Source organism: Dipodomys spectabilis, unplaced genomic scaffold, assembly GCF_019054845.1.
Source record: "Dipodomys spectabilis isolate Male_0828 unplaced genomic scaffold, ASM1905484v1 ptg000003l, whole genome shotgun sequence".
Taxonomy (NCBI): domain Eukaryota; kingdom Metazoa; phylum Chordata; class Mammalia; order Rodentia; family Heteromyidae; genus Dipodomys; species Dipodomys spectabilis.
In genome coordinates this window covers 2,104,203-2,124,484 of record NW_024870680.1, presented here as the reverse complement: position 1 = coordinate 2,124,484, position 20,282 = coordinate 2,104,203, and the positions used below count along the sequence as shown (strand labels likewise).

Sequence of the window (20,282 nt, the reverse complement as noted above, 5' to 3'; positions counted from 1 at the left end):
TCCCTACCTCCCCAACTCCTCTCGCCCCTCTTCCACCACCACTCCCCCGCCCCTGCAACATACTGTCTTGTACATCTCATTGTTACAATGGATCATCCTGTGTCTTTATTTCAGCATTTTGTTATTTCCCATTTCCTCCCCAAATTAGAAAAATGTATATACAAGATGCAGGGCACCAGACTCAAATACAGTGACAACAGGGGTTGTACCATGGAGGAAGAACATACAAAAGAAACAAAAAAAAGCACATAGTATATTGTAAGTACATTAAGAAGAACAGCAAGAAAGATAAAACCTCTTGTGTCCCTATCTTGGGTTCATTTCGCTTAGCATCAGGTTGCATGGTCATATGTACATAGCTTTTGACCTCTTCTGTTTGTCCTAGACATATACTTAGTTATTGCAGATTAGGGAAACCATGGGATCTGTTTCTTTGGGCTTGGCTTACTTCACTTAATATATTTTTTTCCAGGTCTTTCTATTTCCTAACAAATAGGGTAGTATCATTCTTTCTGATGGAGGCATAGAATTCGTGTGTGTGTGTGTGTGTGTGTGTGTGTGTGTGACACGTTTTCTTGATCCATTCATCTACTGAGGGGCATCTGGGTTGGTCCTGCAACAGACACATCTTGCCCACAAGAAAGCCTGGAATAAAATCTACCAAGCAAACGGCCCCCATAAACAGGTAGGAGTTGCAATCCTAATATCAGATAAAATAGACTTCAAATTAAAATTAGTGAGAAGAGATAAAGAAGGTCATTACATACTAATTAAGGGCTCTCTCCTTCAGGAGGGTATTACAGTTCTAAATATGTATTCACCAAATAATGGAGCACCCAAATTTTATCCAAGAAACATTACTTTCCCTAAAATCACACATAGCTCCAAAGACATTATTTGTTGGGGACTTTCTTTTTTTTTTTTTCTTTTTTTTTTGGGGGGGGGGGGTCCAGTCGTGGGGCCTGAACTCTGGGCCTGGGCGCTGTCCCTCAGCTCTTCAGCTCAAGGTTAGCGCTCTACCACAGCGCCACTTCCGGCTTTTTTCTTTTTGCTTATGTGGTGCTGAGGAATCGAACCCAGGGCCTCATGCATGCAAGGCAAGCGCTCTACCACTGAGCCACCTTCCCAGCCCCTTTAACACACCACTTTCCCCTCTGGATAGGTCAACCCAGCAAAAACTCAACAGAGAAACCTCAGACTTAAACAACTGTATAGATCCACTAGACTTAACAGACATCTACTGAATACTTCATCCAGCAGCATCAGAATACATGTTCTTCTCAGCAGCACATGGAACATTTTCCAAAATAGACTACATTTTAGGTCACAAAGCAAATTTGTCCAAATTCAGAAACATTGAAATTATGCCCTGCATTCTCTCAGAACACAAGGGAATAAAATTAAAATTCAACACCACTCACTTCTCCTTTGTCCCACAATCTAGTTCAGGATAGTATCAACACTATCATCCACAATGATACCTTTAGGTCACCTTCCAACTCATTCTTCATTCCCTCACCCACAGAATCTCTAACATCCTGACATAGTTTTCATTAGAAGTGCCTCTGTCCATTGGCATTGCTAGGATTACAAAGGCTCTGAGATCTAGGAAATCACAGCTCAAAGCCATTCCAGAGAGAAAATTCCCCAAGACTTCATCCAAAATAACCAGCAAAAATGGGGCTGGTGGTGTGGCTCAAGTAAGAGAGCACCAGCAGAGTGAGCATGAGGCCCAGAGTTAAAACTCTGGTACCATCACAGATAAACACATAGATTTATATATATGCATATGTGTGTATATCTATGTTTTTATGTACATATCCTCAGATAGTTATCATCAGGAAAGTTTTTAAAACCCATCTGTAGTGTTTATATAACCACTGGCCAAGTACCAGTGGTTCAAACCTATAATCATAGCTACTCAGGAAGCTTAGATTTGTGGATCTCTACACAAGCCCAGGCAGGACAGTATCTCTAATTAACCACCAAAAAGCTACAAGTAGAGCTATGGCTCAAGTGGTAGAATGCTAGCATTGACCAACTAAATTCAGGAATAGTGGCCAGGTCTTGAGTTAAAGCTCTAGGACTGGCATGCATGCACACATGCGCACACATGCACACACACACACACACACACACACACACACATGCACACACACACACACACACACCAACACTCTTGGTCTGGGTAGATTCTTATTTTGTACAGTTTGTGTGAGGCCAAGGAATTTGTATTTTAAGCACTCTGGATGATATTAACACATCCCAATCATATGACTTCTATTTTCATTATAATCCATATTCAATAGGTAATTCTTTCCATTGTTTGGCTCTATTTTAGCTACTCATACTAACTTTTTTTAAAAAAGACATTTTCATTAATACTGCATGTAAGATTGGATATCTTTTGGCTCCAAACACTTTTAGAAACCTCATGTCCAGTTACTTTCTTCAAAGTTCAAAGCCAAGCTACATTGGAATACTTTGGCTTCTTCCTAAAAACAACCTGTATTAACTCTCTGGTTTTCCTTGTCACTGACACTTGTGTCCCAAAATTGTGAATCCCTCTTTGTTTCTCTTCCTACTCAGTTCAGGGACATCTCCTAAGGGTCCTCCCATTGGGCTCTGAAACTCACTACATCTGTTCAGTCTTGGCCAATCTGAGAGCTGAGGTCCTTTGAGACCTCACATGTCCTTTTCTCTACACCATGAGCACTCATCACAGTGTGGATTCACATTGTAGTCTTTACCAGACTCTGAATATCCTGGAGAGCAGCTTAGCCATATTTTAATGTTGTAAAACTTCACAGCTAATTTCCTAATATTTTGGAGTTAGAGCTCAAGCTATTATGAAGGAAATAAATTGATAGCAAGGCTTCTTCTTTTAAAATACATCATCGAATATTCTTAAGCTACTAATAAGCACTCACCTACAGGACTTCAACTTTCATTCCCAGAAAAAAAAAGTAGATGTTCATTTATGGAGAAAATTAAAAGGATTCTAACTACAATATGATGCTTTTGTCATCATCCTCAGTTGAAAGAAATAATCACTGTGAATCAATTTACTGTACTATAAGTAATATTTTTTTTGTAACACCTATAACAGTCTATGGGAAAGAGGCAAACAGTAAACAACAAAGCAGGTATAGCAAAGATGAGGAATGTCCAGACTGTTAGATGCATAAAGCCTACAAAATAATTTGCTGCATGGCATGTGAGACATGGATAATTCTTATGGCTCCCATTGGCTTTCCTCAGCCTATCTGTATCGATAATTTTGGATGGCCCACAAATAATGTTATAAATATCCAAATGGCCGTTGGTAGAAAAGTGGCTTGACACTACTGGTAAGAATACTACAGTAAATACTAATTGGTAAAAAAAAAGTATTATGGGGATAAATAAGGCAGGAAAAGAGGAAAGAGTATGCAGTGTTGGGGGCAGAGGAACTAGGAAACCCTTACTAAGAGGACATGGTTTCAACAAAGAGCAGTGGTCTCCATGACTATCTCGAAGAAGGTTTTAAAGTGAGAAGGTGGTGTGTGAACATATTCTGAGGTACATATGTGTTGGGCAAGTGTTTGAAGAATTATAAGAAAATTGGTTTGAGTAAAGAAAAATGCACAAGGGGCAGATTAGCACAGAATGAGGCAGCAAGATCACAGAATCCAAACTATTGGCACTTTCTAACCATTCTGGATTTGGCAATTAATTCTGTGTGAGAGAAGGAAGTACTCAAGGATTATAAGCAGATGAGAGACATCAGCTAAAGAGACGAACTATGGCTGCTACATTAGGAAGTGAAGTGACTACTTAGGAAGGGATTGTAATAATCCAAGCAAAAGATGATCACAGTTTGGACCACATTTTGGAGTTGCAGATAGTAGGTGGGTTACAGAAGATGAGATGATTCATATATGATTCCTAGAGGAGTCTGAAAACCTGGAAATATTGGGCTGTCATTAGTTGATATGTAGAAGACAACAGGACACTCGAGTTTGGTGAGAAAGTGAGGAGGTGTGAGGAGGTAAATGAGAATTCTGACATGCTAGGTTTAAGATTTATGTTAGGATAAATGTTATGTTGGCAGTTGGAAAAGTGAATCAGAAGTTCCATGGGAAGTTCAAATGAAAGATTTAACTTGGCTGTTCTTTATTTGCTATGAATCACTATCAAATGCACCTTCCACAGCATGTGCCCTTGTCATTTCCCTAATGACACACTTCCAGTGATCCAGGGCAGCAACTAGAGGATGGACTGCTAATATGCAGTGTGAGCCAAGCCAGATTCAAAATAATTTGAACTATTCTTTACAGTTTTACATTGCAAGCTGTAGCATCAATATGCAAATATTGGATTAACTAAAAAACTCAGATCATGTAGCAGTATAGGGGCCACATCATAATCATAATAATATCTCTCATTTATGGTTTATTGGTCAGTTCATTTGATTTAATCTGACCAACATCAAAAATTGTGCTGAGTATTATTTACCATAGCTAAGATATGGAACCAACCCAGATGCCCCTCAGTAGATGAATGGATCAAGAAAATGTGGTATATATACACAATGGAATTCTATGCCTCCATCAGAAAGAATGACATTTCCCCATTTGTTAGGAAATGGAAAGGCTTGGAAAAAATTATATTAAGTGAAGTAAGCCAGGCCCAAAGAAACATAGGTCCCATGGTTTCCCTTATTTGCAATATCTAGTATAGGTATGAGTCAAGCGGAAAAGATCAGAGAATGTGATGTTAGGAAAACGAACCCTCAAATATGTATTTTAATGTTTTTCTTTCTTTCATGCATGTGTTTCTAACGCATTTATAAGATTATTTCTTTGTTGCTTTGTATGTCCCTCCCCCACAGTGTAACCCCCGCTTTCACTATATTTGATGTCAGTATAACATGTGGAGGAGATGGGGACAAACAAGTCATTTAAGGATTCAGGTGGACCTGTTGCAACAATGAGAAGTACAAAATGTCATGTCAAAACCAGCTTTACAATGTCGGTGGGGGGGAGGGGGGGTATGATTGGGTGGGGGGGAGGGGGGAGGCTGGGAAGGGAGGTGAAGGGTAAACAAAGGAGGAGGCTGCAATGCTTGGTAAGAAATGTATGCATTATCTGCCCATGTAATTGTAACCCCTCTGTACAGTATGTTCTCAAATAAAATAAAATAAAATTAAAAAAAAAATTGTGCTGAGACATTATTCCTTTCACATTCTCTTCTGCCACAAAAACACTGCCTTCAATTCCAATGTATGCATTTGCATCATTTTATGAAAAATAAATATACTTCTCCAACCCCAATGTTTTAAAATAAATAAAACACATCATTTTTAAAAGAAATCATTGCTACTGTCTCATCTTTCCTATTGTAAGTCTCCTGTTATGATTTACCTGAGATTGCATGACTATTTCTTTGTATGAAATTCCTTATCACATTTTGGATCATACTGGTACATTCAATTAGTTGCATATAAAGTGTTGGTATTGGCAGAGAAAGAGATCAAGGATATCAGAAAGCATTGTTTCTGTTTCTTGAGGTACAAGAACAAACACCTAAAAAATCTTAGCTGGTCCTGGATTGAGATTGAATTTTCCAGGAAGGTTCTTAGAAAATATAAACATAGTTGAAAACAAAACAGGGCCATACAAATAAATACATTGACTAAAGGATAGCATAAGTAGGGGTGTGATTCCATAATATAAACCCCTTGAACAATTATCAGGCAGTTCAACATCAGGAAACTAAAATGTCTCATGAGAGAGATAGGGATTAACCAGTGGAATGGGGGCAGATGAGTGCAAAGAGGAATTACAAATGAAGACAGCCATAACACTCAGTGTACATACATGAAAACTGAGCTAGGAGACCTGAGGAGATGGATGGGATGTGGTAAATGGGGGACAGCAGAGAATGATCCAAGGGATGACTGCTCACCTTGAACTGATATCTGAGTTGACAAGTTAAATGAAAACCCTTTGTAAAACTATCTGAAGAAAATATAAATAAATAAAAGAATTTAACATTGCAGCCAAAACAATTAAGATGGACAAGTTTGTTTCTATGTTAACAAAAGAACTCATGACCCTACCCTTTGGCTTCCTATGGATTGGTGAGGATGCACACCTTGATATTCATGTGTGGGTTTATTAATCTATTTCTTGCTAAGCTTTGCTAAGTTTTTGTCTTTGCTAAGTCTCTGACTGTATGTGATGCTACTCCCATTGGAAATGCCTTCTTCCTTATTCTCCTCCTAACCAAATCCTACCCAGTTTTCAAGTTTGTAGCCAAAGCTAAACTGGAGACTGTATGATTATCTGTCTCCTCAGTTTTATCTCCTCCCTCTTGCATATTCCCATATCACTAACTGACCATACCACTCACTTGGCCACTTCATCAGCCTCGCCTTGTGTTACTTTTCATCCACTGCAAACTTCGCTCAGCTACATTGTAGAGTCCTTGAGCCCATCATTCAACTACTCAATGTACCCATGTCTGCCTAGCATACAGACGACGAAATGGAACTAGCGATACAAATATTCTATACATAATGAAGTAACAATTAATATTGATTCAAATTTGAAGGGATCCCCAGCAGAGAAAACAGTTCTGGATAAAGCAAGATCTATAATCCAGTTCACTCACTTTCTTTTTTTTTTATTTTTTTAATTGTGAAAATACTGTACAGAGGGGTTACAATTACATGGGCAAGATAATGAGTACATTTCTTATCAAGCATTGTAGCCTCCTCCTTTGTTTCCCCTTCCCATCCCATCCTCCCCCCACCCTCACTCACTTTCTTTTTAAAAAATATTTATTTATTTAATTTCATTGTCAAGGTGATGTACAGAGGGGTTACAGTTACATATGTAAGTTAATGAGTACATTTCTTGACAAACATGGTTACCATTCACTTTCTATGCCTATTAAACTATAATTAAGCTATACAGGTCTGTCCAAAATTAAGAACCACTCAGGCTCTTTCCAGTATTGCAATGGCTTCTCTTCTTCTTGCTGATGGCTGTTGTTCTTATAGACAAAACTTGTTTCCATTCATCAAGAATATAAAGCTTGTTGTCATAAATTTAAGTAAGCTAAACCACACAAGAAAGTAAAATGATATGAATAGAAATGCTGGTTTTTCAAGTATCCAGAAACAACAGCTTTAAAGAAGCAAAGGGGTATGGGATAGATTACCGGTAAATTTTACAAGTGTGTTCATCATACTCTAAATTTATATTTAAATTCAAGGCAGTGTCTGTATGTGTATACTTGAAAATGGGGTTAGTACAATATCACAGTTTTTCTTTACTTCAATTCTATCAGCTTCAGTAAAAGAATTTATATCAATTAAAGATCCAATAGTGAATGCTAGATAATATATGAAACCAAGGCACAAATGAAAGATTGGCATAAACCAATCTAAGTTTTTAGTTAAATACCTAAGCAAATTTGCTGGGTGCCACAGGCTCAGTTCTGTCCCAGCTACTCAGGAGGCTAAGATCTGAGGATCACAGTTTGAAGCTAGCCATTACAGATAAATATGACATCTCTAATTAACCAGTAAAAAAAAAAGATGGAGGAGATGGAGCTATGGCTCAAGTGGTACAGTACCAGTCTTGAATGAAAAAATTAAGGACAGCAATCTATACATAATAAAGTTTGAGTTTCTGAGTTCAAGGCCTAGTGTTTGCATCCCAAAAAGCAACTTTAAAATACCTCCATTACTATTAAATAAAAAGTTGTCTTTGAATTACATACTATTTGAAGCAATACTTCTATGTGACTTCTAAAATCCCTGAACTTCAAAGCTTTCATCCTTACAGAAGTTCCAGATTTTTCTAGACTGATTTGGTTTCCCAAACCTGTCAAATGTCCTCAGATGCCACATTAAAATCACAGGTATATAACAAGATGTTTTGTAAATGTCAATATAAGCACAGTGATACTACGGAGCAATCAGACTTTTCAGTCTAGGGGCTTGAGGTAGGTCATGGTTTCCATATTGTATTCATTTTTTAGGTCATCACATTTGAAGGAGATAAAAACCAAGACTCTTGTTACAATCACTATGATCAGGACTAAGGGTGGTGATGCCCACTATGTCCTAAAGGTGTATGATGTTTCATGGCCTAGAGTAAATTGTAGTTACTAACAGCTGAACAAAACCATTCTTATAACTTATATGTTCTATTTACTCAGATGACTGTTCAGTTGTTAAAAGTTTTAACAACTAAGTGTTCCCACTATGTTGTATAGTGCTATTTAATTAACAGAATTGTTAGTTATTTTTGTTGGCCTAGAAGGTGATGGAAATTTATGTGAGGGGTCAGGGGAAGAGGTAGGGTGCATACTGGTCCTGGGGCTTGATCTCAGGGCCTGGGGACTGTCCCTGAGCTTTTTTGCTCAAGGCTAGCTCTCTACTACTTGAGCAACAGCTCTACTTTCAGTTTTTTGGTGGTTTATTAGAGATAAAAGTTCCTGCCTGGACTGGTTTCAAACTGTGTCCCTCAAATTTCAGTCTCCTGAGTAGCTAGGTTTATAGGTATGAGACATTGGCACCTGGAAGAAAAATTATTTTGACAGTAAGGATTTGAAGAATTTAGGGTATGAGAACTTCTGCTATAGCAGAAGTCTGCTCTATCGCAGTCTACTCTATAGCAGTGTCTACTCTATTGTTTTCTTTAAATTGAAGTACAAAAACATACACATACCATAGAACACACACACACACATACACATATACACACACACAATATATCACAGTCCCCTCTACTACCATATAAGAATTAATTTTTATTTTGATGTCAAAACCTATCACAGCTTTTCTTAGCTTTTATTTCTAAAATAAGAAACCTGTGTCCCTCTGGTGCTCTGGTTTTCTTGCCAAACGAAATGTAACATCTAAAAACAGTTATTAGAACAAATCGAAGAATTCAGATCATCTTCTAAATGCAGTGTAGGAGATGTGAACACCATTGCACTGTTTTATGGTTCATTAAAAATAGTAGAATTGACAGGTTAGAAAACAGGATGTGTAGCCAGACAAATCTCAGTTTATAGCCCACATCATTCCATGTCTATGTGACTTTTGGAAAGTTTTATGTGTTTGTTTGCTTGTCTGTTTTATAGTCTATTGAAGCATAGTTCACTCACCTCTGTGTAATAATATTGTCTACTAGATAATCTCATTTTGAGCAGTAAATGAAATGATGCATAAAGATGTGGAAAAAATGCACCTGACCTTTAATAATTGGTGGCTACTAATAGCATAGTATATTGTAAAGGAAACAGTTCTCCCAAGAAGTGATTTATATCAATTTGTTCTCAACTTCACTCTATAAATTGGATTGAAATTTGAATCCCCCACACTATTAAGCAATGTCTTTGTGAATATTAGGCTGAGGAAATACACAAGAAATTAGGTTCATCATTCTCCCAGAGAGAGCAATTTTATGCAAGGCTGATAAACTAATTAAAAGTTAAATCCAAATATAAATGATAAGGAACAAAGGTTAAACAATGCATCAGGATAACACAAACTACTAAAAGTAGAGCTTGGAGAAAAAGATTAAGACATTTTACTCTATTAACTTCTCTTCTTAAATTCAATTACCTTTTGTTTCCAAAAACAGATCTTTGCTTGATTTTCTTCTTCCTTTGCAATTTCTTCTTGGCTACTTCTTTTCTGACTCTACAATCATTACTTCATATTATGTAACAAATAAGTGATAACAAGGTCTGCTAAAAAAAAGTTGTGAAGGGGCTGAGCACCAGTGGCTCACACCTGTAATCCTAGCCACTCAGAAGGCTGAGATCTAAGGATCACAGTTTAAAGCCATTCCTGGCAGGAACATCCATGAGACTCTTAATCTCCAATTAACCACCAGAAAATCAGAAGTGGCACTGTGGCTCAAGTGGTAGAGCACTAGCCTTGAGCTGAAGAGCTCAGGGACAGCCCTCAGGCCCAGAGTCCAAGACCCATGAGAGACAAAAAAGTTGTGAAGAGTATTTACATAGGTATAGAATAATTCTATGCAAAGCTTAGTTTAAGCAGTGCTACAGGAGGTAAAGAAAAGTGTCCAGGACTCAAGGAAGCTAGAAGTTACTAGTGATAAGGAAAATTAGGGAAGTCTTATAAAAGAGCTGCTATATTTAGATGAGTCTTAAATATTAGGGTGGATTCAGATATGTGGCAGGAGACACAATCAGGTAGGAAAAAAAGTAAAAACAAACAAAAAGAGAAGACATAGAAGCAATTGATACAGGTCCTATAAAAGGAACACCAATAAGTTCAAATATAATCAAAGATTCATCATGGACAAAGGGCAGAAATATTATTAGAAATGTTACAAGTTGTCTACATTTGAATAATTTTGGCTGTCCACAATGAGGCATCATTCTGTCTTCTCCATGATGCGAATTTCTACAGGGCTGATTTCAGTGTTTGACACCAAACACCTGGTGTTAATAGCAAGTTTTAAATTCTTCTAAACTGGGCTGGGAAGGTGGCTCAGTGGTCGAGCACTTGCCTTGCATGCACGAGGCCCTGGGTTCGATTCCTCAGCACCATATAAGCAAAAAAGAAAAAAAGCCGGAAGTGGCGCTGTGGCTCAAGTGGTAGAGCGCTAGCCTTGAGCTGAAGAGCTGAGGGACACCACTCTGGCCCAGAGTTCAGGCCCTACGACCGGACCTCCCCCCAAAAAAATTCTTCTAAACTCCCTAGTAACACACACACACACACACACACACACACACACACACACACACACACAGAAACAGGGAAACCTGAGTCCTAGTCCTAGTTCTAGTTCTATCATTCACAGGTTCTATGGGGTTGAGGAACCAATGCTCCCTGCTCCCTCCAGCTGAGATTCCAGCTTTTTTGTCTCCAAAGTGACTGGTGTGGTTTTGACAAGTCCTTAAGGTTTTTAACTGTATACAATCACATTTTAGGAAGATAGTACTCTAGAATATATCCAATAATTACAAAGAATATACAGATCTTCTATCTCACCACTAAATAAATTATAATTCACTCCAAATTATGGAGACTATTATACCCAGAACCACAGCTATTGAAAATATTATTAATTTGGGTGTTGTTGGCTCAAGCCTATAATCCTAGCTACTCAGGAAGCTGAGATCCAAAGGATCAAATGATAGAGCACCAACCTTAAGCAAAAAAGCCCAGGGCCAGAAGTGTAGTGATGTATGTGATGGCTTGTATGAGTTGTGAGGAAGGCATGATCATTAAAGAAAGAATAGGATCTGATTCATACTCTAGTAGTAGATAGTTAAAGGAAGAGGAAAATAGCAAAAATTAACACTCGAGTTTATTTTCCAGGAGTAATTTAAGATCATAGATTCTCTTAATACATTCCACATACCTGAAAAACATTGAAACAGTAATTTGAAAGCTCAGGATAGAAGTTTAGACTTGATTCTACCATGCAGAAAGAGAATACTCTAGAATATGAATTTAGAGATAAAGATCTTCCTTTGATGGAATATCTGTCACTTCCACCATTTCCCTCTGGAAACATCCATCTCATAGAGTGAAATAAATATAAAGGGCTCTCAGTGGCTTGACGACTCTGAAGGATCCTTCAAAGAGAATTATGAGGAGAGGAAAAGAAAAGGCTGTGAGCTTACTTCAAGACAACTATTCTCAAAAATTTATCAGATGAGCAATCACTCTGATATCAATACCAGTGACTACTTAGCATCAAACTACTTTTACTGAATCACTTTTCTGTAAAAGTATTGTAAAGAAGTATGACCCAGCCCAACAAAACAAATACCAGGAAAAAGGTACATGAACAGTGGGTAGAGAAGTCAAGGGAAAGATGGTAGATGGATGAAGAGAAAAATGGGGCAGAATACAAACATAAAATTCAATGCATATCCTACAAAATTAAGAAAATTTGGGGGTTGGGAGGGATGGGGGGAAATGTATGGGTGATATTGATCAAGATGCATTGTATTCATATACAGCTTTGTTGAACAGCAACCTTGTATACAACTACTAAAAGATAATAAAAATATATTTTGGGGGAAAAAAAGTGTGTGACCAATGGGAAAATGGATTTTTAAGTAAGTTGTAAGTTGAAAAATCAAGCTGAGAGGCACAGCTTTTGGATCACTTGAATAAGGTTTAAACTACTTTCAGCAACTAGCTTTGTTAAGACCCAGGGAGGTAGGTACAAGCACAAGATATATTAACTCTGGCTTTGTTCATCTCCCCTGGTTTGGTCTCACATAGTGGAAGGATGTGGTATAGACAAGACCCTATTTGCATCACAGGACTGTTTTGAAGTTACCTACATAAATACATATGCCTCACTATTACAGATGATTTACTTTTATGTCAGCATTCCCACTAAAAGTGAACTTCATGAGGTCAAGAATAAAGTCTTATCCAGTGATTTGTCCTTTTTTTCCTCTTTCCCAGCATGGAAGCTAACATATACGAGGCATTAATTTATTGAAGAAACCAACCACAGAAGTGAGAACCAGTTTCTCCAATCCTCTTTCTCTCAAATGACATAACATTCCTTGGTGAACCTCCACTTACTTTCCTGTCACAACTAGTCCTAGAGGATAGGAATGTCCCACACACCCATTGCTCACACATTTGTGAGAGATGCAAACCCCAACAACTTCCCTGCAAAAGACCTTGAAGTCTTGCCTAACTTTGAAAATTCACCATTTTTTTTCACTGTACACATACCATGCCATTCCACATGGCAATTAGAGAATCCATAATTACCCAGGCTAGAAACAGAGCAATCAGCTGCCAGTAGAGAAGAGCCAGGACTTAACCATAATTTTTTTAAATTTAATATACTGAATTGCTGAAGCTAGCTTTTCTGCATTTTGCCATCTATTACTTTGACATTCAATTCTCCTCCTATGAAACAAATTTGAGATTTTTGAGTGATACGCACAGTAAAGTCCAAACCCTTCTCAGTAAATTTCATAGTTTGAAAGCACCTGGCATAGAGTAAAACTGTCTAGCACTGCGGTCCAAATGACTGTCACAGCCTCTTCTGTGAAGACTCAGCTAGCTGGTAAGGACTCCTGATGGGCACTGGGTGGCATTCACCCATGTACTCTCTGCCTATGAGACACATACCCCTGTGATTCCTTGCCACATGGGAGAAATGAGGAAACAGATATATGTGTGTCCTGCAATGGAAATTCTTATAGATCATAACTTGTTAAATGTATCCAGTATTTAGTTGGGCACAACAGGGAATTTTTCATATGGTAAAGGACTATCAAAATTATCTGCAAGTGTATTTATTTTGTAGTTTCTAATTTTAATTAAATTTAATTTTTAGTTTCTAATTTTTATTTTTAAATTTGTTTTTAAATCTATTTTTTTTAAATTTAGGAATAGATATTCAATGACTAATAATAAGTTTGATCATCTCATAGATAGATAGATAGATAGTAGATAGATAGACAGATAGATAGATAGATAGATAGATAGGCAGACAGACAGGCAGGCAGGCAGGCAGGTAGATATATAAAGGTATACTGTTTCTAAATTTCTTTGCCAATTGTGAACCTATACAACTCCCTTACTGTTCTGATTCTTGATCTTATCTAATATAGGTTTAACATAGTCTTCTCTACCTCCTCAGTGACACTGGAAAGATTAAGAAGGAATATAAGTATTGGAGTAGTTTAGAATAGCCACAATAATGACAACAATTTAAACAAGCGTAATAGCTAACAAGAGACTAGTCTTTCAGCATTTATTATGTATCAGATATAACTTTCCATGAAAGAACACATTTAATGCCTGTGTGCATGTATGTGTGCATGTGTGCATTCATGCATATGTATGTGTGTGTGTGTGTGTGTGTGCGTGTGTGTGCGCGTGTGCATGTGCCAGTACTGGGGCTTGCATTCTGGGCCTCAAGCTTTTGCTTGGCTTTTTCACTCAAAGCAAGTACTTTATCTTTTGAGCCAGAACTTCACTTCCAGCTTTGTACTGCTTTGAATTTTTTTGTTTTTTTTAAACAAAAAAACAGTTAGAATGGCTATAATCAAGAACTCTAATAACAACAGATGCTGGAGGGGATGTGGACAGAAAGGAACCTTACTTCATTGTTGGTGGGAATGTAAACTTGTTCAACCACTTTGGAAAGCAGTATGGAGGTTCCTCAAAAGACTTTACATAGAACTCCCCTATGACCCAGCAATCCCACTTTTGGGCATTTACCCTAATGTTTACAAAAAAGACCACACTAAAGCTACCAGCACAACTATGTTTATTGCAGCATTATTTACCATAGCTAAGATATGGAACCAACCCAGATGCCCCTCAGTAGATGAATGGATCAAGAAAACGTGGTATATATACACAATGGAATTCTATGCCTCCATCAGAAAGAATGACATTTCCCCATTTGTTAGGAAATGGAAAGGCTTGGAAAAAATTATATTAAGTGAAGTAAGCCAGGCCCAAAGAAACATAGGTCCCATGGTTTCCCTTATTTGCAATATCTAGTATAGGTATGAGTCAAGCGGAAAAGGTCAGAGAATGTGATGTTAGGAAAACGAACCCTTAAATATGTATTTTAATGTTTTTGTTTCTTTCATGCATGTGTTTCTAACGCATTTATAAGATTATTTCTTTGTTGCTTTGTATGTCCCTTCCCCACAGTGTAACCCCCGCTTTCACTATATTTGATGTCAGTATAACATGTGAAGGAGATGGGGACAAACAAGTCGTTTAAGGATTCAGGTGGACCTGTTGCAACAATGAGAAGTACAAAATGTCATGTCAAAACCAGCTTCACAATGTCGGTGTGGGGGGGGGAGGGGGGGTATGATTGGGTGGGGGAGAGGGGGGAGGCTGGGAAGGGAGGTGAAGGGTAAACAAAGGAGGAGGCTGCAATGCTTGGTAAGAAATGTATGCATTATCCTGCCCATGTAATTGTAACCCTTCTGTACAGTATGTTCTCAAATAAAGTAAAATAAAATTAAAAAAAAAAGAGATAATAGCTTTTCTTTTATTATTATTATTATTATCTTTAAGTCATTGTATAAAAGGAGTTGCTATTTAATAAACATTTTATGAATACAATGCAACTTAATCAACCTTTCAACATTCTTACCCATCCTTTCCTTCACTTTTCTAAATTTTATAGGATAAGGATTGAATTCTTGACTACAGGTTAATTGGAGATAAGAAGCTCTTGAATTTGTCTGACCCAGCTAGCTTCTAATTGTGATCCTCAGATCTCAGCCACTTGAATAGGCAGGATTACACATGTGAGCCACCAGCACCTGGCTCATTTAATGCTGGAACCAGATGTAAAAGATAGCTTCTGTTAGTGACCCCACTATATAAGCAAGAAACCAAGGCACAATGGGCAAGAGGCTCATACCTGGCACTGGGCTGGCATGTAAGGAAACTGGAATGAACTGCCATGTACCACCTACTCCCTAGGCACAGTGAGACTATGATATTAAAGCTGATAGAAACTGCAAGAGATATCTTATAAATACGTGATGTCACTGAGAAAAAAACAATTGCAGTTCTATAGGTGGAGTTCACAAGGTTTTGTAACTGGCCTAATGTCATGAACTACATTTTTAAATTTCTATAATTTATTAAATTCAGAATCTGCTTAAGCTATTTATTAAGATGTTAATAATTTGGAGCATATTAACAGTATCAAATGTAAAAGTTTTTTGGCTTTTTTTCTTTTCCTGATTAACCTGTATCTAAAAGGGAAACCCTACCAAGACTCATAATCGAGTATCAGATTTATAAAGTAAGTGTTCATTCATGTCTTTCCGGTTTTGACATAGTCAAATCCAATAATCCAGTTAGAATTATCAGGGAAAGGGCAAAATTCCCTGCCAAGTAGAGAAGAGAAGAGGGTCTTTTCTGTAGACTAAAGAATATACCAAGCAATCACAGGCTTCTGAACTTAAAAGACCATGGCTTACTTCCAAGTCAAACAGAATGGGTGAAATCCGGATCTTCCACTATTAGCTGGGCAGCCTTGAGCAAAGTTACTCAATTTCTCTGACTCTGTCCAGAGTTTCTGAACACAGAGTTGTTTCTCTATGTCCTTCTCACTGGGATCCAAGGTACCTGCTCTCCCTCAAATAGTACAGACCACAATGGGGAATTTCAGAATCATACTAGACAGTCAAAGTGACAGTAGAAATAAAGTGACATGGAAATATTTGGTCACATAGGGTCCTACTTAGCATTGCACACCAAGAATTTAACCAAGGAAAGAGTCCCTCAATGGCACACATCCCTAGTAACCACCTCCACCTTACTGACAGCCCAAACCCTCTGAAAAGGAGGCCCACTACACTTTACTTCCTGTTTTTACTGGATAACACTGGAGTTGAGCACAAAGGGGAAAGACAGGTTGGAGCTTGGAGGTACACATAAGCAACCAGACTCTGATGAGCTTTGGCTTGGACTTCATAGGAACTTATCACCAACAGGACCTTTATGCAATTTGAAACATGTATGTCCAACCATTTTCTCCCACCCTGGCCTGTGCTCACCCAGAGGCTGCCTACTCTCCAGCCTTGAACTCAGCTCAGAGTATTCTTGAGCTTCCGGCTGCCAGTGCTAGGTTATCACTGAGCATGTGTGAGACACTGCCCTATTGAAAAGCTGAAAACATTACTGTATCTGTAGAACTCACTTTGCCAAACTCCCAGTCACTTACTCACACAGACTTCTGACTACAGCTTCCAACCCAACTTCAGTCCAGCGCTATGGCTCAGGGAGAATGTCAAAGCTTAGGAGATAGACTGGTTTATGATGTAAAGTAGGTGAGGCTGAAAATGGAACTGGTTACTTGAGGACGCAGGTAGTACGTGTGCCAAAGTAACTACAGTTTAAAAGGACTCATTACAGGCATATAATGTTCCTCTTGCCTAGCATTCACACGTGCTCAAGAAAAGATACAACAATAATACTCCAAGAGCTTTTGTGGGAGACATGATAGCCTTTAGCTGGCATCATTTTAGTTGTTCAGCGTTTATTTGGGAAGGGGGGAATAAAACGTCCTCCTTGCTTATAGATTAAAAAACAAAAACAAAACACAAAGGATTTAGGGAATTTGCCGAGATCACTATGTGGGATTCCAACAGAGGCAGTTCAACTCTGGAATTTAAGTTCATAACCACATATCTTTCTTTTCTTTATCTTTTTTGGGGAGTACTGTTATTTGAATTCATGGTTTTACTGTTGCCGGGCAGGGATTTTATCACTTAAACTACAACTTTAGCCCTTTTTTTTTATTTTTTACTATTTTTCTAATGTAGTCTCAATTTTGGCCTGGGCTGTCCTGGACCACAGTTCTCTTGCTTATGTTTTTTTTGCATACCTGGGCTGAGGGGTGGGCTCTGCTGTTCCCAGCTTTTTAGTGGTTGAGATGGCAGTTTCACAAGGCCCACTCTGGCCTCAAACCATGACACTCCCCATCTCAGCCTCCCAATTTGTCAGGTTTCTATGCTTGAACCCTGGGCCCAACGCACTATCTCCCTCTATCTCTCCTGTTTAGAAGGGGACACTACATGTGACATGTTACAGATGTGTAATGTACTTGAGAACACTTAAATTTGAAGCAAAAATTAAACAGTAGCTATTTCTAAGCCCAGGATCTGGAGATTTTTATGTAGCCATAAGCTTTCAGATACGAAAACCTGTATCAACACATTATAAAGACTCAGTGTAGATTTATTTTTTTTAGGTGGAAATCCCAGTGAGACCTGGACTGACATCTTCTGGCCTTTGATGACCAGTGTACCTCTGGCGCTGCCAAAGACTTCAAATGCATGAATCTGTCCACGTGCCAAGAGCTTTATCATAAGACCTAGAAGCTCATAATTAAAGAGGCATTGAAGTCCTCAGACCAGAAATGCCCTTTCAAAAATTCTCCTCATTTGTTCTCGCTTTAAGTCATGATAAAATGTTTCCAGTCAAATGCACCAGTTGAAATGAACCTCTTTTCTAAAAAAAAAAAAAAAAGAAAGAAAGAAAGAAAAAGAAAAAAAAGAATTGGCTAGTTTAGGTACAGCAATTATCAGGAGTGGTTTCCTGGTGTTACAGACCATTAAATAGCAAGAGATGAAGGAATCTGAAATGTTTCACAGACAATCTGAGAACCTTCAAACTTTGAAGCAGGAAGGTTTCCAATCTGCCATTGCCCAACTCCTTTCAGTTTAGTAGAAATACAATGCAATTGAATTGAAGGAACTTGTCCAAAGCCACCAGGCAGGTTGCTGAGTGGCAGAGCCAGCATCTGAAATAAGAGTCTGGGCATGCTCTGGTTGCAAACAGCCTTAGTCCCAGGACTTGTTCTTCAAGGAGACACTTAACATCATCATTTTGACTTTGCCTAAGTCCTGATACAAACTCCTCAGTCAAATTCTGATTTCAAAAACTATTTTTTAAAGTTTCGCTTTGTACATCCATGTAAAAATGAAACAATGGGGCTTGTTGAGATTGGCTTGGGAAGGAAGACAAGGAGATTAAGAGGAGTGATGAGTACAAGGTATATTGTATGCATTTAAGAATATGTCAAGGGAAAGTGGCGCTGTAGCTCAAGTGGTAGAGCGCTCGCCTTGAGCTGAAGAGCTGAGGGACAGCGCCCAGGCCCAGAGTTCAAGCCCCACAACCGACAAAAAAAAAAAAAAAAAAAAATAAAGCCAGCTCTGGCAGGAAAGTCTGTGAGATTCTCATCTCCATTTAACTACCAAAAAAAAAAAAAGCCAGAAATGATGAAAAAAAAAAAAAAAAGAATATGTCAAGGGGAAGCCCCCTCAGACAACTAATGGATGCTAACAAAACTATGGGAAAAATTACAAGCATCTCATTTTTCAGACCAATGAAATGTTTAGGTTCAAATAAATAATTCTTAACCAAGTGCTGGTGGTGGCTCACACCTGTCATCCTAGCTACTCAGGAGGCTGAGATCTGAGATACCGTTTTGAATCCAGCTATGGCAGGTAAGAGTCCCTGGGAGTCTTATCTCCAATGAACCAGCAAGAAATAGAGAGTAGAATTGAATAAAGCACCAGCCTTGAACTGAAAAGCCAAGGGAGAGGAAGAGCCAGTGTCCAAGCCCCAGTACAGGCACACACGAATTAATTGGTGTCCTCCACTCTTACCCAAAAGTTGTCTTAAAACAAAACCAAAATTCCCTTTTGATAGACTACGGAGAGCCTAAAAAATTGAGAAGATGGAGAGTTAAGACATTGAATTGATAGGGGTGGCCACGAGAGGCAACGTTCTTTGTCCTTGATTTGCATATAAAAAGCAATGCATTTCCAAGTTCCTTTATTGGAGAGCCGAAGAGAGGCTGGTGAAACTTAGAATCAAGTGAGCTTTGAAATACTTTGCTTTTTTCACAGTAACCGGCCCAAGTACTGCTAACCTGAGATTATCGGCTGCTCCTTGTGGCTGGGCACCGAGCGCGTGTGCGAGACCCAGGGCACAGAAAACAAATTAAGAGAATCCAATGCAATCCGCCCCGGCTCCCTCTGGGTCCCTGTGGCCGCCCGCTCCAGCACAGCGAGTGAATTGAGAGCCCCAACCCCAACGCGCCACTTGGTTTTACTGGAGTTGGGAAACTTTTGTTTTCATCTTTGCAAACAGGTTTTCAAGCCACCAAGGAAAGTCTCTGAAGCGGGAGAATGGGGGGGGGGGGTCCCGGTGAGGGGTAAAGGTGGGGGGGAACGCCCTGGCCACCTGAATCCCGAGCCCGGTCCCCCACGCCCTGCTCCGGGGGCGCTCACCTGCGATGTCCCAGAGCTGCAGGCGCACCACGGTCTCTGCGTCCCAGTGCAACACTTTCAGCGCGAAGTCCACGCCGATCGTGGCCCGGTAGTGCGAGGAGAAGTTCTGGTGTACGTAGCGTTTGATGATGCTGGTCTTACCCACGCCCAGGTCACCGATCACCAACAGCTTGTACAGGTGCTCTTTGTGCGGGGCCTGCATCCTGGCGGCCGGCCCGCAGAGCAGTGCGGGGCTGGGGACGCGCAGCCAGACGGGCTCGGCTCAGGACCAAGCCCTAGAGAGTGTGGGCGCAGGGATCAGGAGGGGCGGGGCGGGGCGGGGGCTCGGGGCTTGGGGCGTGGGGCCGGCTCCTCCCCGGGGTGAAGCCTCCTTCCCAGTGCGCTGTAGGGAAACAGAGTGGAGACTGAAGCGCTGGGAGAGGGGCTGGAAGAGAAGGTGATCGTGCTTGACTGCTTGTTGCTACACATATCGG

General features: G+C 39.3%; 1 protein-coding gene across 1 annotated transcript in view; it reads right to left on the bottom strand.

The window, feature by feature from the left end:
- Positions 1 to 20,058, bottom strand: part of Rab38 (RAB38, member RAS oncogene family) — a 90,949-nt gene extending 70,891 nt beyond the window's left edge. The window contains exon 1 of the mRNA XM_042688981.1: positions 19,810 to 20,058. Within this exon, the coding sequence (XP_042544915.1) occupies positions 19,810 to 20,011 (202 nt within the window). The 5' untranslated portion in view covers positions 20,012 to 20,058. The remainder of the gene's footprint in view (positions 1 to 19,809) is intronic.
- Between the last annotated feature and the right edge of the window lie 224 nt (positions 20,059 to 20,282).